This window comes from Bombina bombina, chromosome 4, assembly GCF_027579735.1.
Source record: "Bombina bombina isolate aBomBom1 chromosome 4, aBomBom1.pri, whole genome shotgun sequence".
NCBI classification, from domain to species: Eukaryota; Metazoa; Chordata; class Amphibia; order Anura; family Bombinatoridae; genus Bombina; species Bombina bombina.
This window is the reverse complement of record NC_069502.1, coordinates 154,416,272-154,440,140: the sequence shown is the minus strand read 5'-3', so window position 1 is coordinate 154,440,140 and position 23,869 is coordinate 154,416,272. Positions and strand designations below refer to the sequence as shown.

The window sequence follows — 23,869 nt, the reverse complement described above, 5'->3', positions numbered from 1 at the left end:
ATCTGTAACCTAGGTTTCCAAAATGCGACAAATTGCTTTGCAGGTTTTTGATCTGGATTTTTGGCCTCTTTGTGGAGTATGGGACAAGCACAATTTTTTTTTTAAAATTATAATTAAAGGGATATTTTAGTCAAAATTAAACTTTCATGATTCAGATAAAGCAGGCAATTTTATGCAACTTTCTAATTTACTACTCCTATTATGAATTTTTGTTTGTTCTCTTGGTATCTTTATTTTAAAAAGCAAGAATGTAAGCTTTAGGGGCTGTCCCATTTTTGGTTCAGAACCTGGGTACCACTTGCTGATTGGTGGCTACATGTGGACACCAAACAGCAAGCGTTACTAGACTATCCCTTTAACATAAAAGCAAGAACTGTTAATATTGCTTTTAAATGTGCTGTTCCGATATCTTTGTGATAGTTCATATTTATCTTCTTAGTTGATATCAATGTGACTGGACAAAACAAGTATTATTTATTGTAAAGTGCCCCCAAATTCTGCAGTACTGTTTGTGTTCCCCCAACAAGCGGGGTCAACTGTTTATAGTTTTTTTTTTTTTTATTTATTTATTTTTTTTAAATTTCTTTTAGATTTATTTTTTTCCACTGTTTTTAAACGTTTACATATAATATATTTGCAGTGCTGAATAAATGGCAGATGAATCCATATGACAGGGGAACAGCTTTTGGTAAGTGTTTCCCCCCCCCTTAATTATAAGAACCGTTATAAATGTTCTTACTTCTAAACAATGACACTGTCATATAACAGTACATCTGTTGTTACCATGTATGTTAAACATAACTGGAGTTCAATTTACATCTGTGTGTAGAGGAGCTATCATTTTGTTGTGTAACTTTATCCATTCATATTAATAGCTATAAACATAACCCACTTTAATGTGTCTGCCCTGCACACACATTTGTAATCATAGTGGGTGTATTATATGAATAATACATTGCTCTTCTTTAGTCAGGGCAGTACCGGAAATTACACATTTTTACTGTTTATTCTTATTATTCTACTTTTTTTTTTTTTTTTTAAGTTGAGAAACGTATCTGATATTACTGGGTGTTTGTGTGTATTTTTTTTTACAAACCTCTCGTTTAATGTTGTGCATTTTCTCATCAGCAATTGGATCAGACGGTCTTTGCTGTCAAAGCAGAGAAATAAAGGAATGGCATGGGTGCCGGTCAACAAGAGGCGTCAGTAAAGGTTAGTTCATTTGAAACTGAAAGACACAAAATAACAGTGAAAAGTGGCCATATCAAATACAGTAGACCTATGGGTCTGATTATCAAAGACTTGTGACTTGTACTGTAGGTGTCTGTCCTTCACATACAGAACATGCATAGCTAGATAAGCAGCCATCAAGATAAAATACCCTCTCACAGTACTGATAAAACTAGATGATCTCACCAGTTTACAGTGTTTAATGCATCACTTATATTTGATTAGAAGCTATTGCTGCGTGTTTAATAAAACAAACTAAAACACTGCATATGTCCTTTGCTCATCATATACATGTCAGTATGCCTACTTTGTCTGTCTGCCTCTGCTGTCCACTCCTGCGTTTGTTCTAAGAGACAGTCACTCAAGACCTTGAATTCACTGGGAGTGCACTCATGACTTACAGCTTGAGCAATATCGGTGGGTAGGGGGATTACTTATTTATTTAAAAAAAATAATAAAAAAATTGGTGCATTTATAGTAAAAGTATGTAAAAAATGCCACATGCATCAGATTTTGCATAAGCGATGAATCAAAATGTACGTATAGTTTAAGCTCTCCATTGCTTTTAGTGCAGATACAATTTCCGTATTCTCACGTGTATCATTCTACATTCAGGTTGACACATTTATTTGGGATGCGCAAATGTTATCAGATATGAAAATACATCTAATCACTATAAATAAATCTGTTATGAGTTAGCTTAGCCACGTTTGATTGCCAGAGTACATTTTCTATATTTTTTTATGTAAAATTATCTTATGTATCTTTAAGGAAAATATTATTATGAAGTATCCTGTCATGACCAAGGATTGTGCAGAGTTGGTTGGTCCACACTCCAGGCTTCTTTAGATCTTGGTGAGTTATGTTTTTCTCTTTAATTATTACTCTGTTTAAATTGACATTTTTTTTACAGAAAAAAATCAGCATATTAATGTATTTGTTTTTGTTGAAAAAAATATATGAAGTAAAAGTTGTTTAAATAGAATTTAATATAGAAAGAAATGGTTGTATGTTTCAAACTAATGCTCATTGTCATATAGGTACAAATTCTAATGCTATGTATCTGCCAATAAGCCTTTGCAGGAAGTATTTGTCCGTCTACGAGCTTTAGTGGGAAATACATAACTGTTGCGGTTGTATGGTTTTTATTTTATATAGATTTTTACCTCACATTTGATTTTAGAAATGAAAACCGTTTAAAAAAGAAACATGTTTAAATACAGGTAACCCTCAGTTTACGCCGGGGTTAGGTTCCAGAAGGAATGGTTGTAAATCGAAACCATTGTAAATTGAAACCCAGTTTATAATGTAAGTCAATGGGAAGTGAGGGAGTTGGGTTCCAGGCCCCTCTCAAAATTGTCATAAGTAACACCTAATACATTATTTTTAAAGCTTTGAAATGAAGACTTTAAATGCTTAACAGCATTATAAACCTAATAAAATAATCACACAACACAGAATATATAATTAAAGTAAGTTAAATGAACAAAAACATTTGCTAAACAGCATTATAAACCTAATAAAATCACACAACACAGATTTCACTTGCATTTTTCTGCAAACAGTTCTTTCTATGCATTCCAATCTGGACTGATTTATATACAGGAAGATCTTGTTCCTTTGAAATTTGCTCAATAGCTCAGGTCTGGTTAAATTGATTAATTTCAGCTTGCTTGGCTTTTCTGCAACACAAGCGGACAGCTCCACCTACTGGCTATTTTAATCAATGCACTGCTTCTCAATGCTTTTCAACAGCAGTCACATGACTGGAAAAAAAGGTTGTTATTCTGAAACGGTGTAAATTGAACCGTTGTAAACCGAGGGCCACCTGTATTGATCTTTTACATGAATGATAGAAATGTTTTGAGTATGTCTTTTTTTAGACATATACATGCACAGGTTAAATAAGAAAAAATATCCTGCACACTTAAAGGGCCTTTATATTCAGAAAATGACATGCTCTAATTCCTTACAGTGTGTCATTTTAAAGGGACAGTCTAGTATAAATTAAACTTTCATTATTCAGATAGGACTTGTAATTTTAATCAACTTTCCAATTTACTTTTGTCATCAAATTTGCTTTTTTCTCTTGGTATTCTTAGTTTAAACTAAACATAGGTAGGCTTTGAGGGCTGCCTCTTATCACATGCTTTTTAAATCTCTTTTCAACACAAAGAGACAGAAAGTACACGTTGGCCATATAGATAATACTGTGTTCAGGCACAGGGGGTTATTTAAGATCTAGCACAACACAATGCTAAATTTAAGACAATAGATAATAAACAGTCACAGTCATGTGATCAGGGGGCTGGAAGAAGGTTCCTAGATACAAGGTAATCACAGAGGTAAAAAGTATATTAATATAACTGTGTTGGTTATGCAAAACTGGGGAATGGGTAATAAAGGGATTATCTATCTTTTAAAACAATAACAATTCTATGGTAGACTGTCCCTTTAAGACTAGCACCTCTGTGTCTAACCCCACAAAATGGTTAGACAGCGGTTTACATCACAGCACAAATCTGAAATGTATTTATTAGTTGTACAAAACAGAGTGAGCCATTGCCCATTATACAGTTGCTATTGTTGCTAGTTGAAGTAATATAATACCGCTGCTTTTGTTTGATATTGTTACTATAATGTTTAGCTTTTCTAGGCAGGAACATTTTAAATCGTGTTGACAAAAGACTGCTTGCTTTTCATCTGTTTTTATGTAGATTGATTTTGTTTTTCTTATTCAAGGAACTGACAAATTTGGCTTTGGTTTTGGGGGAACTGGAAAAAAGTCTCACAACAAGCAATTTGATAATTATGGAGAAGTAAGTGTTGCTAGGAAACAGCAGACCATATGCGTTTTTTTTTTTTACTTTTCACATATCTTCATTGTAAGACACTTGTGTGTTTCTGCTTCTCAAATTTGTATTTTTTATTTCATTCAATAAACAAAACATCTGTCCATTTTTCTTTCTTTAGGCACTCTTTTTTTTCTCTCTCCTTGCTGCTTTACTTTTTATTATCACCTCTCTGCTCTGTCTTCTTGTCTCTACACACACTCTCATTTTACACTCGCTCTCCCTCTGTCTTGTTTATGACTAAATCAAAACATTACAAAATAACAGCGATAAACTCAGGAGACCAGCGCACACTGTCTATAATTAGAGCTAAGCTCCCTTTAGAGTGCACTGGTTTTCAAACCTGTCCTTAGGCCTCCCTAACAGGTCTGATTTTCAGTATTACCTTATGTGAGAGCAAGTAAAATAACCATGTTTACTAATCAGCTCATTCTTTCACTTGTGCTCTAGTTTAGATATCCTCAAAATCTGGCCATTAAGGGAGGTTTGAGGAAAGGTTTGCAAACCAGTGCTCTAAAGGGAGCTTAGCTGTAATTTTAGAGAGAGTGCGCTTTTCTCCTGAGTTTATCGCTGTTATTTTTTAATGTTTTCATTTAGTTATCACAAACGCGAGAAAATCCTGGTCTCTCTCTATTTTTTATGTTTGATTATGTTTATATTTATATCTGGTGGTCACTTATTTTATATATGTCTTCCTTTTTTCAGAAATACTAAACTGAGCTGTGCTTAACACTGTAGCCTGGACTAGACAGTTGCCTTACCAAGAGCAACCCCCCATGTGCGAACCTACCAGCTATAACTTAAATTTAATGTGGGTTATTACATCTATGGGCTGTCAGACTTGCATCTTACACAGAACCCATTATAGCAGAAGACAGATGGTTACCCTGTTTAAATCAAAGACTACCTCTGTAACCTCAATTATATTAGATTGGTACTTAAAACATTATTAATATTATTAGTTATTTATAAAGCGCCAGCAGATTACGTAGCACTATACAAAGAATAAAAACATTACTGGGATACAGTAATACACAAACAAGTACAGTAGGGGTAAATAACAGTTGGAGTTATACAGAAGGAGAGGAAGTCCCTGCCCTTGAGCACAGTCAGTAGTAGTTCACTTAAATACAAAGTGGCCTACAGGTAGAAAGGCTCTCAAGCTTACAATCTAAAGGAGAGGAACATTCTTTGTATGTGTTTGAAAACTATTCAACATAATAGGAGACATATTTGATATTATGTGTTGTTGCATGCACGTTTAGTCACTTGAATTCAATTTCATAATTCTGTTTATATACATAAAGCCTCACGTCATATCCCCTAGTTCTGTTGGGAATTTGACAAACCACAAGGCTCCCTTGTATAACATAAATTCCCTACTAATGTACCCACTAAAAATACCTAGACTAGAGACAGCAGTTCTTTTGTATGTAGCATGCAGAGTTTTCACTAGCCGTGATGTCATTAGGAATGGGTACTATTTAGTAATGATACACAGGTACATGTCATTAGCTTTGTCTTTAGTTGGTTGGTGGCCTTGTTTTATTTGATATCATTTTGTGGTAACACTGTTTCCTTTTGCTACAGGAGTTTACAATGCATGACACTGTTGGATGTTACCTAGATTTGGATAAAAGCTGTGTTAAATTTTCCAAAAATGGTAAGCTGGAAAATCATTTTACCTATAGCCATTATTTTAGGACATTTTTTTTTTTCTCTCGATTTACATATTTTTTCTTTTCAATTGTTCATTAGGCAAAGACCTTGGCCTTGCATTTGAGATCCCTTCACATCTAAAGAACCAGTCGTTTTTTGCATCATGTGTTCTAAAGGTATGATTATCACACACAATACCTAGGGAGCAAGGGAAAAATGGCATGGTTTCAAAACGATAATTGTAACTTATATTATGCACTCTGATCAGCTTTCTCTTCACGAGTGTAACTCAAACTGATATGTATGTTTCAGCCCTCCTGGGTGTTAAAGCAGTGACCCATATTAAGATTATAGTAGCCATTTTCAGATATGAAACTCCATTCAGTGTGTTAATTAGTACAATTAAATGTATCCTGTAAAGTCGTCCTCAAAGTACAAATGTTAAAGGGACAGTAATATAGAAATTAAACTTTCATGATTCAGAGCATGCAGTTTTAAACAACATTCCAATTTAATCTGTTTTTTTAATTTTCTTTTTTCTGTGGTATCCTGTGTTGTAATTCATACATAGTTGGGCTCAAGAGCACCATTGCACTACTCAGAGCTGCTGATTGGTGGTTTCACATATGTGCCTCTTTTCATTGGCTCACCCAATGTGTTCAGCTAGCTCACAGTAGGGCATTGCTGCTCCTTCAACAAAGGATACCAAGATAATGAATCACATTTGATAATAGAAGTAATTTGGAAAGTTGTTTAAAATTGTATTTGTTTTCTGAATCGTGAAAGAAAAAAAAAAATGACATGTCTCTAAGTAAAATAAGAAAAAATTCTCCCCTTTAATGTGTTCCCAGTGATCTGTTTTACCTGCTGGAGTGTATTTATTTGACTACAAATAACTTCAATTTTATTTTGTCATTTGAAATAGCTGCTTTGTGCATGTTGTATCTTCACCTATACTGAAAGTTAAATACTAGTATTCACTAGTACTAAATGTTAATTTTTCTATTGTATTCTCTACGTATACAAACTGAGATAAGGAGGCTTTGTGTGTGAGTATAGAGAGTGATAATGTAAGGAGAATTGATCTTCTTGTAAGCTCCACTTATTCTAATTTGTTGTGGTTTCAATGAGCAAAACCATCAAGTTCATATTCAGAAATAAACATAAAGGGTCATGAAACCCTACATTTTTCTTTCATGATTCAGACAGAGCATGCAATATTTTTTAACAACTTTCCAATTTACTTCTATTATCAAATTTGCTTCATTTTCTCTTAATCCTTTGTTGAAGCATCATCTATGCATTACTGGGAGCTAGCTGCACACACCTGGTGAACCAATGAAAATACATAATTGTGTGCAGCCACCCATCAGCAGCTATCTCCCAGTAATGCATTGCTGCTCCTGAGCTTACCTAGGTATGCTTTTGAACTAAATATACCAATAGACTGAAGCAAATGAGATAATACAAGTAAATTGGAAAGTTGTTTAAAATCACAGGCTCTTTCTGAAGAATCATAAAAGAAAAAGTTTCGGTTTCATATCCTTTTAAAGGAAAATTTCCCATTGATTTTATAAACTTCAGTTGATATATGTATAGATATATATGTCACTAGAAATACATTAAAGGGACACTGAACCCAATTTTTTTCTTTCGTGATTCAGATAGAGCATGACATTTTAAGCAACTTTCTAATTGACTCCTATTATCAAATTTTCTTCATTCTCCTGGTATATTTATTTTAAATGCAAAAATGTAAGTTAAAATGCCGGCCCATTTTTGGTGAACAACCTGAGTTCTTCTTGCTGATTGGTGGATAAATTCATCCACCAATAAAAAAAAAGTGCTGTCTAGAATTATTATTATTATTATTATCGGTTATTTGTAGAGCGCCAACAGATTCCGCAGCGCTATAAACAAAGGGGGAGTACAACAAAACAATTGTAGGGTAGAGGGCCCTGCCAATAGTTGCACTGTTGTAGTCAGCTCTTAAGAAGGTGATCTACAAACAGCTGGACTATTAGGCTTACATGCTAAGAGGGTTCAGGGGATTGCAGTGGAGGAGAGGAACTGGTATTAGGAAAGGTTAGTGTAGGTTGTATGCGTCCCTGAACAGTAGAGTCTTTAGGGAGCACTTGAAGCTTTTAAAACTAGAAGAGAGTCTTGTGGAGCGAGGCAGAGAGTTCCATAAGATGGGAGCCAGTCTGGAGAAGTCCTGTAAACGGGAGTGTGATGAGGTGACAAGAGAGGAGGAGAGTAGGAGGTCATGAGCAGAGCGAATGGGACGGGAGGGAGAGTATCTGGAGATAAGGTCTGAGATGTAGGGGGGAGCAGTGCAGTTGAGGGCTTTGTATGTCAGAGTGAGAGTTTTGTGTTTGATCCTAGAGGCAAGAGGAAGCCAGTGAAGGGATTGGCAGAGAGGCGCAGCAGATGTAGGGGAGGCCAGAGAGGACAGAGTTGCAGTAATCAAGGCGGGAAAGAATGAGAGAGTGGATTAAAATCTTAGTTGTGTCTTGTGTAAGGAAGTGTCTAATTTTAGAGATGTTTCTTCTGTTATGTGTGATCAGTCCACGGGTCATCATTACTTCTGGGATATAACTCCTCCCCAACAGGAAATGCAAGAGGATTCACCCAGCAGAGCTGCATATAGCTCCTCCCCTCTACGTCACTCCCAGTCATTCTCTTGCACCCAGCAACTAGATAGGATGTGTGAGAGGACTATGGTGATTATACTTAGTTTTTATAACTTCAATCAAAAGTTTGTTATTTTACAATAGCACCGGAGCGTGTTATTGCCTCTCTGGCAGAGTTTGAAGAAGAATCTACCAGAGTTTTTACTATGATTTTAACCGGAGTAGTTAAGATCATATTGCTGTTTCTCGGCCATCTGAGGGAGGTAAAAGCTTCAGATCAGGGGACAGCGGGCAGATGAATCTGCATTGAGGTATGTAGCAGTTTTTATTTTCTGAATGGAATTGATGAGAAAATCCTGCCATACCGTTATAATGACATGTATGTATACTCTACACTTCAGTATTCTGGGGATGGTATTTCACCGGAATTACTCTGTTAAAAGTACATTAAACCTTTTAATAGGTATTTATTATGTTAAACGTTTTTGCTGGAATGTAGAATCGTTTGCATTTTCTGAGGTACTGAGTGAATAAATATTTGGGCATTATTTTTCCACTTGGCAGTTGCTTGTTTTAATTGTGACAGTTTCGTTTCTCTCTCACTGCTGTGTGTGAGGGGGAGGGGCCGTTTTTGGCGCTCTTTGCTACGCATCAAAAAATTCCAGTCAGTTACTCTTGTATTTCCTGCATGATCCGGTTCATCTCTAACAGATCTCAGGGGTCTTCAAACTTCTTTGGAGGGAGGTAGATTCTCTCAGCAGAGCTGTGAGACTTATATATTGACTGTGATTAAAAACGTTGCTCTGTAATTTTTATGTTTCAAATTTAATTATTGTTACTTTACTAATGGGAACAAACCTTTGCTAAAAGTTGTGTTGTTTTTAAGGATTGATGCTATAACTGTCTTTCAGTTCATTATTTCAACTGTCATTTAATCGTTTAGTGCTCTTTGAGGCACAGTACGTTTTTGTTAAATAAGATTGTAACCAAGTTGCAAGTTTATTGCTAGTGTGTTAAACATGTCTGATTCAGAGGAAGATATCTGTGTCATTTGTTCCAATGCCAAGGTGGAGCCCAATAGAAATTTATGTACTAACTGTATTGATGCTACTTTAAATAAAAGCCAATCTGTACAAATTGAACAAATTTCACCAAACAGCGAGGGGAGAGTTATGCCGACTAACTCGCTTCACGTGTCAGTACCTGCATCTCCCGCCCGGGAGGTGCGTGATATTATGGCGCCTAGTACATCTGGGCGGCCATTACAGATAACATTACAAGATATGGCTACTGTTATGACTGAAGTTTTGGCTAAATTACCAGAACTAAGAGGCAAGCGTGATCACTCTGGGGTGAGAACAGAGTGCGCTGATAATACTAGGGCCATGTCTGATACTGCGTCACAGCTTGCAGAACATGAGGACGGAGAGCTTCATTCTGTGGGTGATGGTTCTGATCCAAACAGATTGGATTCAGATATTTCAAATTTTAAATTTAAATTGGAGAACCTCCGTGTATTACTAGGGGAGGTTTTAGCGGCTCTTAATGATTGTAACACTGTTGCAATACCAGAAAAATTGTGTAGGTTGGATAAATACTTTGCGGTACCGGCGAGTACTGACGTTTTTCCTATACCTAAGAGACTAACTGAAATTGTTACTAAGGAGTGGGATAGACCCGGTGTGCCGTTCTCACCCCCTCCAATATTTAGAAAGATGTTTCCAATAGACGCCACCACACGGGACTTATGGCAAACGGTCCCTAAGGTGGAGGGAGCAGTTTCTACTTTAGCTAAGCGTACCACTATCCCGGTGGAGGATAGCTGTGCTTTTTCAGATCCAATGGATAAAAAATTAGAGGGTTACCTTAAGAAAATGTTTGTTCAACAAGGTTTTATATTGCAACCCCTTGCATGCATCGCGCCGATTACGGCTGCGGCAGCATTTTGGATTGAGTCTCTGGAAGAGAACCTTAGTTCAGCTACGCTGGACGACATTACGGACAGGCTTAGAGTCCTTAAACTAGCTAATTCATTCATTTCGGAGGCCGTAGTACATTTAACCAAACTTACGGCTAAGAACTCAGGATTCGCCATTCAGGCACGTAGGGCGCTGTGGCTAAAATCCTGGTCAGCTGATGTAACTTCTAAGTCCAAATTACTTAATATACCTTTCAAGGGGCAAACTTTATTTGGGCCCGGTTTGAAAGAAATTATCGCTGACATTACAGGAGGTAAGGGCCACGCCCTGCCTCAAGACAAAGCCAAAGCTAAGGCTAGACAGTCTAATTTTCGTCCCTTTCGGAATTTCAAAGCAGGAGCAGCATCAACTTCCACTGCACCAAAACAGGAAGGAGCTGTTGCTCGTTACAGACAAGGCTGGAAACCTAACCAGTCCTGGAACAAGGGCAAGCAGGCCAGGAAACCTGCTGCTGCCCCAAAGACAGCATGAACCGAGGGCCCCCGATCCGGGACCGGATCTAGTGGGGGGCAGACTCTCTCTCTTCGCCCAGGCCTGGGCAAGAGATGTTCAGGATCCCTGGGCGCTAGAGATCATATCTCAGGGATACCTTCTAGACTTCAAATTCTCTCCCCCAAGAGGGAGATTTCATCTGTCAAGGTTGTCAACAAACCAGATAAAGAAAGAAGCGTTTCTACGCTGTGTACAAGATCTGTTATTAATGGGAGTGATCCATCCGGTTCCGCGGTCGGAACAAGGACAAGGGTTTTACTCAAACCTGTTTGTGGTTCCCAAAAAAGAGGGAACTTTCAGGCCAATCTTGGATTTAAAGATCCTAAACAAATTCCTAAGAGTTCCATCGTTCAAAATGGAAACTATTCGGACAATCTTACCCATGATCCAAAAGGGTCAGTACATGACCACAGTGGATTTAAAGGATGCTTACCTTCACATACCGATTCACAAAGATCATTACCGGTATCTAAGGTTTGCCTTCTTAGACAGGCATTACCAGTTTGTAGCTCTTCCATTCGGATTGGCTACGGCTCCAAGAATCTTCACAAAGGTTCTGGGTGCCCTTCTGGCGGTACTAAGACCGCGAGGAATTTCGGTAGCTCCGTACCTAGACGACATTCTGATACAAGCTTCAAGCTTTCAAACTGCCAAGTCTCATACAGAGTTAGTTCTGGCATTTCTAAGGTCGCATGGATGGAAAGTGAACGAAAAGAAGAGTTCTCTTTTTCCTCTCACAAGAGTTCCATTCTTGGGGACTCTTATAGATTCTGTAGAAATGAAGATTTATCTGACAGAAGACAGATTAACAAAGCTTCTAAATGCATGCCGTGTCCTTCATTCCATTCAACTCCCGTCAGTAGCTCAATGCATGGAGGTGATCGGCTTAATGGTAGCAGCAATGGACATAGTACCCTTTGCACGTCTACATCTCAGACCGCTGCAATTGTGCATGCTGAGTCAGTGGAATGGGGATTACTCAGACTTGTCCCCTACTCTGAATCTGGATCAAGAGACCAGAAACTCTCTTCTATGGTGGCTTTCTCGGCCACATCTGTCCAGGGGGATGCCATTCAGCAGGCCGGACTGGACAATTGTAACAACAGACGCCAGCCTACTAGGTTGGGGCGCTGTCTGGAATTCTCTGAAGGCTCAGGGACAATGAAATCAGGAGGAAAGTCTCCTGCCAATAAACATTCTGGAATTAAGAGCAGTTCTCCATGCCCTTCTGGCTTGGCCACAGTTAAAAACTCGGGGGTTCATCAGGTTTCAGTCGGACAACATCACGACTGTAGCTTACATCAACCATCAAGGAGGGACAAGAAGCTCCCTAGCAATGATGGAAGTATCAAAGATAATTCGCTGGGCAGAGTCTCACTCTTGCCACCTGTCAGCAATCCACATCCCGGGAGTGGAGAACTGGGAGGCGGATTTCTTGAGTCGCCAGACTTTTCATCCGGGGGAGTGGGAACTTCATCCGGAGGTCTTTGCCCAAATACTTCGACGTTGGGGCAAACCAGAGATAGATCTCATGGCGTCTCGCCAGAACGCCAAACTTCCTCGCTACTGGTCCAGATCCAGGGATCCGGGAGCGGTTCTGATAGATGCCTTGACAGCACCTTGGAACTTCGGGATGGCTTATGTGTTTCCACCCTTCCCGCTGCTTCCTCGATTGATTGCCAAAATCAAACAGGAGAGAGCATCAGTGATTCTAATAGCGCCTGCATGGCCACGCAGGACTTGGTATGCAGATCTAGTGGACATGTCATCCTGTCCGCCTTGGTCTCTACCTCTAAGACAGGACCTTCTGATACAGGGTCCATTCAAACATCAAAATCTAACTTCTCTGAAGCTGACTGCTTGGAAATTGAACGCTTGATTTTATCAAAACGTGGTTTTTCTGAGTCGGTTATTGATACCCTGATACAGGCTAGGAAGCCTGTTACCAGAAGGATTTACCATAAGATATGGCGTAAATACCTATACTGGTGCGAATCCAAAGGTTACTCCTGGAGTAAGGTTAGGATTCCTAGGATATTGTCCTTTCTACAAGAAGGTTTAGAAAAGGGTTTATCGGCTAGCTCATTAAAGGGACAGATCTCAGCTCTGTCCATCTTGTTACACAGGCGTCTGTCAGAAAATCCAGACGTCCAGGCCTTTTGTCAGGCTTTAGCTAGGATCAAGCCTGTGTTTAAAACTGTTGCTCCGCCATGGAGTTTAAACTTAGTTCTTAACGTTTTACAGGGTGTTCCGTTTGAACCCCTTCATTCCATTGATATAAAATTGTTATCTTGGAAAGTTCTGTTTTTAATGGCTATTTCCTCGGCTCGAAGAGTCTCTGAGTTATCAGCCTTACATTGTGATTCTCCTTATCTGATTTTTCACTCAGACAAGGTAGTTTTGCGTACTAAACCTGGGTTCTTACCTAAGGTAGTCACTAACAGGAATATCAATCAAGAGATTGTTGTTCCATCCTTGTGTCCAAATCCTTCTTCAAAGAAGGAACGTCTTCTACACAATCTGGATGTAGTTCGTGCCCTCAAGTTCTACTTGCAGGCAACTAAGGATTTTCGACAAACGTCTTCCCTGTTTGTCGTGTACTCTGGTCAGAGGAGAGGTCATAAGGCTTCGGCTTCCTCTCTCTCCTTCTGGCTTCGTAGCATAATTCGTTTAGCCTATGAGACTGCTGGACAGCAGCCTCCTGAAAGAATTACAGCTCATTCTACTAGAGCTGTGGCTTCCACTTGGGCCTTTAAGAATGAGGCCTCTGTTGAACAGATTTGCAAGGCTGCAACTTGGTCTTCGCTTCATACTTTTTCCAAATTTTACAAATTTGACACTTTTGCTTCTTCGGAGGCTATTTTTGGGAGAAAGGTTCTTCAGGCAGTGGTTCCTTCTGTATAATGAGCCTGCCTATCCCTCCCGTCATCCGTGTACTTTTGCTTTGGTATTGGTATCCCAGAAGTAATGATGACCCGTGGACTGATCACACATAACAGAAGAAAACATAATTTATGCTTACCTGATAAATTCCTTTCTTCTGTTGTGTGATCAGTCCACGGCCCGCCCTGTTTTAAGGCAGGTAAATATCTTTTAAATTATACTCCAGTCACCACTTCACCCTTGGTTTCTCCTTTCTCGTTGATTCTTGGTCGAATGACTGGGAGTGACGTAGAGGGGAGGAGCTATATGCAGCTCTGCTGGGTGAATCCTCTTGCATTTCCTGTTGGGGAGGAGTTATATCCCAGAAGTAATGATGACCCGTGGACTGATCACACAACAGAAGAAAGGAATTTATCCGGTAAGCATAAATTATGTTTTTTAAGGTGGAAGCGGCAGGCTTTAGCCAATGACTGAATGTGAGGAGTGAAGGAAAGATCTGAGTCGAATGTGACCCCGAGACATCGGGCGTGCAGGGTAGGGGTAATGATGGAGTTGTCGACAGTTATAGAGATATTTGGGGTGGAGATTTTGGAAGAAGGGGGGAAAATGAGGAGCTCAGTTTTGGAGAGATTTAGCTTGAGGTAGTGAGAGGACATCCAGGAAGAGATGTGAGAAAGACAGTTAGTGACACGGGTTAGCAAGGAAGGAGATAGTTCTGGTGCAGAGAAGTAGATTTAGAATTCTGAACTAATAAAAAAGCTTAGATGCGCATTCCCGCTTAGATTAAAAGTAGATTCAATAAAATACTTGGGAGTCCACTTGTCCCCTAACCAGACAACACTATTTGACAAAAACTATACTACACTGCTCCTTAATACACAACGTGACCTTAAGAAGTGGTCGAACAAGCCTCTGTCATGGTGGGGGAGGATACAGGCTATAAAAATGACCACATTACCTAGAATCTTGTATATACTGCAAACAGTACCCCTCCATCTGCCCAGTTGGTACATAACTAGACTTTAAAGATGCATAAATACATTCATATGGGGCAAGTGCAGACCGAGAATCAACAGAAATACAATGTACAGATCTATTTTGAAGGGTGGGTTAGGATTACCTAAGATTGAGGAATATTATCAAGCTGTGACAATGCAACGGATACTTGACTGGCATAACACACAAGAGCGCAAGGCATGGGTGACGTTGGACTCACATATTCTTAGGGCACCTCTTGTACAGGCTCTTTGCTGGGTATCAAAAGACCTCAGACCCCCCCAATGCCGACAACTCGAATTACATAAGCAACTTTTTAAGAATTGGGACCATATTATAGCCTCCAGACCTTACATCTCCACCTACAGATCCCCCCTGTTCCCGATTACACTAAACATAGAAATGGTAGGAGGCCTAGACAAAGGGTTTCAAAGGCTGACAGAATGGGATTACACAATCCCATTATTTAACTTCACAGAAGCGGGCAAGCTCCTGGAGAGAGATAAATTAACCAACATAGCTGATGGAAGATTCACAAAATGGCTTAAATATGCACAATTGCACCATTATATACACACCTCCCCATTCAAATCGGACCTTCTGAGACAGTTGACCACTTTTGAGCAGTTGTGCTACACTGGTATTACACCGAGGGGGACTCTTTCCATATCACGCAAGCTACTTACAAACAACCCGTTGGCAATGTTGCCGACTTACACAGATAGATGGAGTTCAGACTTAAAAGAACACATAGAGCCTGAAACCTGGGAACAAATTTTTAGATCAGTCAAAAAATCCTCAACCTCTCCAGTATTGCTAGAATTAAACTTAAAAATCCTTTTGAGGTGGTACCTGACCCCATCTAGGCTGTCGAGTATATACCCCAATGCACCTAGCCTATGTTGGCGTGAGTGTGGAGAACGCGGTGACTTGCTACACATGTGGTGGTACTGCCCTAGGGTCCACTCATTGTGGAGAGTGGTTGAACTACAATTTAAGAAATGTGTGGCTGAAACATTTACTTTGACCCCAAACATGGCATTGCTGAACAACATGCCCAAATTGAAATGTAGGTTAAGATTGTTGGTCTTACAGATCGGCATCAACAGTGCGAGGAGGCTAATAGCCCGCCACTGGAAAAAGTCAGTATCTTTGACTAGATCCATGTGGCTGGAGGAAGTAGAGGAGCAGTACTCTTTGGAAAAATATGGTTACATGTGTCGAAATCAAACAGACATGATCTTAAATGCTAAATTTTTGTGGCAGGAATCACTTTCGGGTTAGGCCACTCTGCCCACCATAGTGACACCTCACACTCACTGCCCTTGGCCACAGAAGGACCTATCATACAGGTAACAGCTCCATTAGAGTTGGAGTTAGATAGCAACTTAGCCTGACACATAGATTAGGGGCTGCAGACCTCGGAGAGTACCAGACTGTTCTAAATCTCTATAGCTACTTCATACTGCTAGGACATGAAATATCTTTGGGGCCGGACCTGGGGACCTGAAGGTAAAGAGACAATTCCTGAGGGTAATTGTTTAGATTAATTGTTTAACTTTGTCACATTGACGTTGATATTGTTTTGCACCTTTAATACGTAATTGAAGGCACCCGAGCATGAGACCCATCACCCACATATCTGATAGACATGAATGGAATGTTTGTACTTACTGTACAGTCTATATCAGTATGATGTATTTTTATCTATGTCTTCATGTATTGCGAAAATCATTAATAAAAATAATAAAAAAAAAAAAAAAAAAAAAAAGCTTAGATGCCTTACATAGTAACATAGTAGATAAGGTTGAAAAAAGACTGAAGTCCATTGAGTTCAACCTATACAAATCTAAAATACTTACAAAAAGCTCCAGTTAAGCTTAAATAACCCCACTAACAGGTGACTCATTTAATACTATCAATCATATCCATGAATTTTGTTTATATACAGAAATGTATCCAGACTATTTGTAAATGTATCTAGGGTATTGGCATTCCCTACCTCCTTTGGTAATGAGTTCCACAATTTTATTGCTCTTACAGTGAAAAAACGTTTCCTATGCAGGAGATTAAATCTCCTTTCCTCCAACCTTAAATTGTGACCTCTTGTCAGAATCAATTTTCTAGGAATAAACAGAGCTTCTGCCATCTCTGAATATGGGCCTTGAATATATTTATATAAAGTAATCATGTTACCTCTCAAGCGCCTTTTTTCTAAAGAAAACAGACTCAGTTTGGCTAGCCTCTCCTCATAGGTTAATTTCTCCAATCCCCTTATTAGCTTTGTGGCCCTTCTCTGAACTTTTTCTAGTTCTGCAATATCTTTTCTTGCAATCGGTCCCCAGAACTGCACTCCATACTCAAGGTGAGTTCTTACCAGGGCTTTATATAATGACAGAATTATGCTTTCCTCCCTTGAATCAATGCCTCTTTTAATACATGCTAGTATCTTATTAGCCTTTGAAGCTGCTGCCCTGCATTGTGCACCCATCTTTAGCTTGTTATCTATTACTACTCCCAAATCCCTTTCCTCCTCTGTTTGGCTAAGTCTTGTCCCATTTAAAAAATACGTTGCCTGCTTTATTTTTACTTCCAAAATGTAGAACCTTTCATTTTTCCGTATTAAATCTCATTTTCCATTTACTTGCCCATACTTCTAATTTTTGCAGATCCCTTTGTAATGAAAGTTCATCCTGCTCTGACCTAATGACCTTACTGAACTTAGTATCATCTGTAAAAATAGAGATGTCGCTATTTAATCCTTGCTCCAAGTCATTTATAAAAATATTAAAAAGCCTTCTTTTTCAAATAAAGATAGCAAGAGAACGAAGACAAATTGATAATACGAGTAAATTAGAAAGTTGCTTAAAATTGCATGCTCTATCTGAATCACGAAAGAAAAAAATTGGGTTCAGTGTCCCTTTAAGCAGAATACTGTTTTACAGTGCACAGTCACTTACATGTATTTAACATTTCCAAGAAACAACCTCAGAAATCACAGTATAATAGACATATATGCATTTATGTAAAGATCACAAAGGTGTGCCTCAGAGATCCCCAGTAGTATCTGCAAGACCTATTGGATTTATGTTTTTTCCCCAAAACTCAGTGTAATATTTTACAAATTACATTGCAATTTGTATTTGAAAAAGCTGACATTTTCTGAAAGTGGGAAGCACAAGGGGATTCTGAATCTTTCACAATTCTCATGATATGCTCTAAGCATTTTACACCTTCACTAATTTCTCGCCAGTTGCATGGGCTTGGTTTGCTCAAAATTCACAATACATTTTTTTTGACTGACCGAAAAGTAAATGAATACTAAACTAGAAACTAATGCAAGTTAAATTGTAGTGTAACATTTCAGTTTAATTTGTATGTGCTGTTAACTGAGAATTTATATCAGTGTTAGGTGCCCCTGTTAAATGCACATGAAACACAAATTTATTCTTTCATTTAGAGCAGTGGTCTCAAAGTACAGGCCCTGGGGCCATTTGTGGCCCCCCAATATAGTTTCATATGGCCCTCCCTTGTTTTAATAGGTAAACCATTAATTTGGGCTGTCGATTCTGTTTTTAGGATTCTAAGAAGTGTAACTAATTGATGTTCTATATAGGCACTCACAAGATAAATATAAATACAAGCATCCAGTTTAGACTCCCACCATGCACTGCTTGGATAAATGTCACATTAACATTGTTTTACAGTTCCAGAAAAATCACTTCACTTGGCACTCAAAAGATAAATGTGGACAATTGTGTATGTCTGTTGTGGGCTACAGCTACCACCATGCACTACTACTTCGGTAAATGTCACATTCAGTTCCTAGTATAACTAGCACTTACTCAGTTCAAGCAGCCCCCAAAGGAGAAGAACACTTGGCCTGCAGCCCCCAGATACATTGAGTTTGATACCCCTGATTTAGAGCATGCAATTCTAAACAAATTTACAATTTAGTTCTGTATAATTTGCTTTATTTTGGTAGCCTTTGTTGAAAAGTATACCTATGAGGCTCAGGAGCATCAATGCGCTACTGAGAGCTAGCTGTTGATTAATGACTGCACATATATGCCTCTTGTCAGTGCCTTACTCAATTTTTTTTCTGTATCCCAGAGAGCTTCATTACTTTCTGTGGGCCAGATGATCAAAGATTCTCTACTTTGGAGAGAAATTATAGTGCCAACTCCACAGGGGCTGAACTCACAGAATTCCCTAAGAAAATCGGTGGAACCTGGCAGTCCCAGAGAGAGGAGAGATGCCTTCCATAGAAAGTAATGAGGCTCTCTGTATTACAGAATCTAACAGGGAGAGAGTGACAGTAGACCACCTGACACTGATATAAATTCTCAGTTTGCAGCAAATTATGCTGAAATGTTTTCACTACAATTTAACCTGCATTTGCCTCTAGTTTAGTATACATTGCTTTTCTGTCAGTCATATAAGTGTATAGTAAATTTTAGAGCAAACTTCACCTGCATACAGCTGGTGAGATAAATCAGTGAATTGTGAGAGAAATTCAGACATACCCTGGGAACTCCTCTGTCCCTCCCACTTTTTGAAACGGTCAATTTTCTTTTGCAATAGAGCAAATACAGAGAGCAATGTAAATTGTAAAAGATACAGACGTATACAAAGTATGATGCTAATTGGCAAAACAACAACTTTCAAAGAATAATCACAATTTGTAAAAGTACTTATTTGTACATAATTTAAATGCATTAAAATACAAAATAGAAAGTGCAAATAAATGTAATAAAACTTAAAGGACCCAGTCTGGAATCTAAAGTGAAATACAAAGCACAACGTGTAAATGTAACAGAACTATCTTGTCATGGAGTGCTATATTACACTTGAACTTGTCTCTCCTTCTCAAAGGGGCTTTCCCTGCACTTCTGAATGGGAAGTATAGCAAAATCAGCCTAGGTGAGAGATCTCTCAGTGCTGGAGGATCATTTTAGATCGTCCCATCTGAGCAGTTCGCTTTATGATAGGCATCTGTCAACTCTCTCTTCTGTGACCTCCAGGTTCTGCCTTTTTTCTTATAGAGTTTAAGGCCTAAGAACTCTGCACTATAATTTCTCTCCAAGCTGGAGAATCTTCGATCATTTGGGGCTCAGAGCCCTATGATCTAAAGGTCTCTGAGCTAGGTGGCATTTTGAAGTAGCTAAGGGGGCAGTGTAATATTTTCTATTATAATATCATTTTCCAGCTGGGTGGCATTTTGGAGTAGTTGGAGGGGGCAGTGTAATATTTTCTATGATGTCATTTTCAGCTACCCAAAGCACAAATTAATTGCATAATTTAACAAATGTATTTAATGATAATTTGTGCACTAAAAATTTAACATTTTTTTTAAAAACTAGCTAAAAAGGTCCTGGGGAGAACACCGATACTATAGCAGTATCTTAGCTTCTCTAGTTGTATTTATTGATGTTAAAACATCTTTGTTCCTCTTACCTAGTTGCTATGTCTTATTTTTTTACAATTATTAGAGACCTATGTTTTCAATTATAATGGTCTACTATTATGTCCCTATGCAGGTGCCTCTGTAAAAGTATAATTATAATCCAACTCTAAAATAAATTGATGGTCTTGGTGCTGCTGGTTAGTAAAGTGTCTAGTTTGAGATTAGAACCTGAAGTCTTAATAAAAGAAAATAATTAAACGTAAGTTTTATTGGTAAATTTAACCACAACCACTAAATTAATACCAGGACAATTTATAAGGACAAACATACTGAGCACAAAATCATACACAGAGAGGTTTCCTATTACCCAGTGCAGACAACCCTTCTGTGTCTGGCTTTTGTGCTCTGGTATTTTAGGGGATTTTCTTATGTAGATGTATAGTACTGTAAAATCTATATACTGCCCTTAGGCTTCACCAATCACTCTGGGCACCTAAAAAGAAGTTAACATGAACACAAGCACTACACTTTACCTTGTAAAACAGTGAAATATAAAAAGCAGCAGCAACACATCATCCTATGTACTTTTCAGTACACAAGGTTCCTTAGTCTGTTTTCTTTTATTGAGGGTTCAGGTTCTGTTTGTGGAACATTTGTATTTGCTGCACATGTTTCAGTATATCTAACATCAAATTATAGCTAAATTTATGAAACCATCAATGCAGTTACATGTTGGGTTTTCTTTGTCCGTGATTAATCTATATCATTTAATCTTTAAGAATGCTGAGCTTAAATTCAACTTTGGAGACGAAGACTTCAAGTTTCCCCCAAAAGATGGATTTGTTGCCCTAAGCAAGGCTCCTGATGGCCACGTGGTAAAATCTCAGCACAGTGGTATGTTTTTTTTTGTTGTTTTTGTATGTTGTTGTTGTTTTTGTTCTCTATAGAAGTAACTGGCAACCTCTTGTTTCTTTAATACTTCAGGCCATGATAAATATATTTCCATCTAAAGGGGAGGAGAGTCCACTGCTTCATTCATTACTTGTGGGAATTAAGAACCTCCCCCACTTCCCTCATCCCCCAGTCATTCTTTGCCTTTCGTCACAGGAGGTTGGCAGAGAAGTGTCGGAAGATTCGGAGTAGTCTCTTATGGAGGGTAGTACTCTTCGAAATGGGACTGGAGTTTAAAGTAGTCCTGTCAGCCTCTGTTAGAGTCCGGAGATGCAGGGAGGAGAGTCTTTCTGCGAAACCATCCCAACTACACATTAACAGCTCCATAAGCAATCGGCTTTGACGAGTTTCGCTGCCTGCTTCCTACACTCAAGTCCATGTCAGGAGCGATTCTACTACACTGTCACACTTGAGAGGCCGTATTCCTGTTCCACGGCATAGATTCTGGTAAGATTGTTTCAATTTTTATATACATAATGATAACTCAAGAAGACAGAGTCACAGTGTGACGCATTTTATCGTTATAGAATCAAGGGTTAATATCCCTGGAAGGGGGATTATTGAACGGGGGGGGGGGGGGGTTTGTACATAATGTTATTATTGTGTCATTGCTGCGATATGTGTGAAATGAGGCTCTGGCAATGGTGGACTACAGGTGTCATTGTTTGGAGTTACTTGCGCTGCCGATTTGGCGCATTTTTTCTTCCTAGTGCAGGGGCGGTCCTGCGAGGCACTCCATGGGACCGGGTGGGGCCTATTCAACTTCCTCTTCTTGTCCGGTGGTTGCAGGAGACAAATCGTTTTTTTTTTCTTTGCTCCGGGTCTAAGGAGGTGGTGAGTGCCCCGGCCATTGGAGGTATAAAGGTGCCATTTATATAGTATATCTAGTCTGTAATAAAAGCGTAAACTATGGAGAACTCTTTAACAAAGTCTAATACCTGTGTTTATTGTGAGGAGGTTCTAGTAGATCCGCCTGCTCAACTTCCATATGCCTTGATATGATTACTACATCTAGAAGGAATAAGATGTTTAGTACTACTGAGCCGTCCACCTCTGAGAGTTCTTCATCCCGTGAGGTGTGTTCCCTACATTCATCTCCGATTACATATGCAGCTCCCCAGGGCATGACTAATCCTGAGGGAGAGGGCCGCTGGCCGTCAGATCTTATGGATCAGCTGCAAACGGCGGTGTCAGTGGTGATTAGTGTCTTACCACGTTCTGCTAAGTGCAAGCGTAGGGTAAAACCTTGCGGCCCGGCCCAAGGGTCATCTACGCCAATGGATATCTTGGAAAGATTATCCGCTGACGAGGACAACTCCGCCTCTTCATAGGACGTTCCTTCTGGGTCGGAGTCAGTGTCCTCTAAACCTCCGGCTGCGGAGGAGCCAGACTTTAGGTTTAGGATGGAAAATTTACGTTTTCTACGGAACCAAAACTATTGGAAAAACCTTAGATTCCTAAACTTGGTAAAGTATATGAGGACAGGGTGGTGCCTCAGACTTTCCCGGTTCCTGTTAAGATGGCTAACATTATTAAGAATTAATGGGAGAAATTGGGTTCATCCTTTTCCCTTCCTCTTCTTTTAAGAAACGGTTCCCCATTCAGGACTCTCAGATCGAGCTATGGGGGACTGTCCCTAAGGTGGATGGTGCTATCTCCACGCTCACGAAGTGTACGATTCCTCTCGAGGATAGTTTGTCGTTTAAAAAGAGCCCATGGATAAAAAGTTAGAAAACATGTTGAGAAAGAGATGGTTGAGAGGGAGACTCCCCTTGACGAGATACAGGATAGAATTAAGGCCTTGAGGGTAGCTAATTCTTTAATTTGTGAAGCCAATATGCAGAGTACGTATTCGCCTGAATGTAAAAATATCATGTTTTTCCGTCCTAGCCTGTATGGCTCTGTGGCTGAGCTCATGGTCTGCGGACATGACCTCTAAATCTAGGCTTCTATCCCTATATTTAGAAAGATCCTATTTGGTCCAGGACTGGACTCAATCATATCCATGGTCACAGGAGGCAAGGGTGCCTCCCTGCCACAGGATAAGAAGGTTAAACCTAAGGGATCTACTTTTCGTCCCTTTCATTCGGTCAAGGCCCATCGTCAGCCCGCGGCGAAAGCGCAGCAGTGCAAGGAAGCTTGGAAGCCAGCTCAGTTCAAGCAGAACAATAAGCCAGCTGAGACAAAATCGGCATGAAGGTGCGGCCCCCGACCGGTCAACGGACAGAGTAGGGGGCAGATTATCTCTCTTCTCAGAAGCCTGGTTACAGGATGTTCAGGACCCTTGGGTTCTGGAGGTCATCGCCCAGGGTTACAGGATAGGTTTCAGATCTCATCCACCCAGGGGCAGACGCCTTTCTAGAATGTGTGAAGGATCTCTCTTCTCTTGATGTAATTGTACCAGTACCTCCAGCAGAGAGAGGTCTAGGGGTACTATTCAAACCTTTTCGTGGTCCCAAAGAAGGGCACGTTCTGCCTGATTCTGGACCTAAAATGTTTAAACAAATTTCTGGCAGTCCCATCGTTCATAATGGAGACGATCAGTTCTATTCTGCCTCTAGTTCAAGAGGGGCAATTCATGACAATAGACTTGAAGGATGCCTACCTTCATGTACCAATCCACAGAGATCACTTCAGGTTCCTGAGATTTGCGTTTCTGGACCAACACTTCCAGTTTGTGGCCCTTCTCTTCAGTCTGGCGACGGCCTCAAGAGTCTTCACAAAGGTTCTAGGGGCACTCTTGCAGTAGCCAAATCCAGAGCCATTGCTGTGGCGCCCTATCTGGAC

General features: G+C 39.5%; 1 protein-coding gene across 1 annotated transcript in view; it reads left to right on the top strand.

Annotated features, from left to right (window-relative positions):
* DDX1 (DEAD-box helicase 1) overlaps nucleotides 1-23,869 on the top strand; it is a 100,989-nt gene that overhangs the window by 41,987 nt on the left and 35,133 nt on the right. Inside the window, exons 6-12 of the mRNA XM_053709662.1 lie at nucleotides 641-688; nucleotides 1,129-1,212; nucleotides 2,002-2,085; nucleotides 3,973-4,049; nucleotides 5,673-5,745; nucleotides 5,841-5,917; nucleotides 20,911-21,025. Of these exons, the coding sequence (XP_053565637.1) occupies nucleotides 641-688; nucleotides 1,129-1,212; nucleotides 2,002-2,085; nucleotides 3,973-4,049; nucleotides 5,673-5,745; nucleotides 5,841-5,917; nucleotides 20,911-21,025 (558 nt within the window). The remainder of the gene's footprint in view (nucleotides 1-640; nucleotides 689-1,128; nucleotides 1,213-2,001; nucleotides 2,086-3,972; nucleotides 4,050-5,672; nucleotides 5,746-5,840; nucleotides 5,918-20,910; nucleotides 21,026-23,869) is intronic.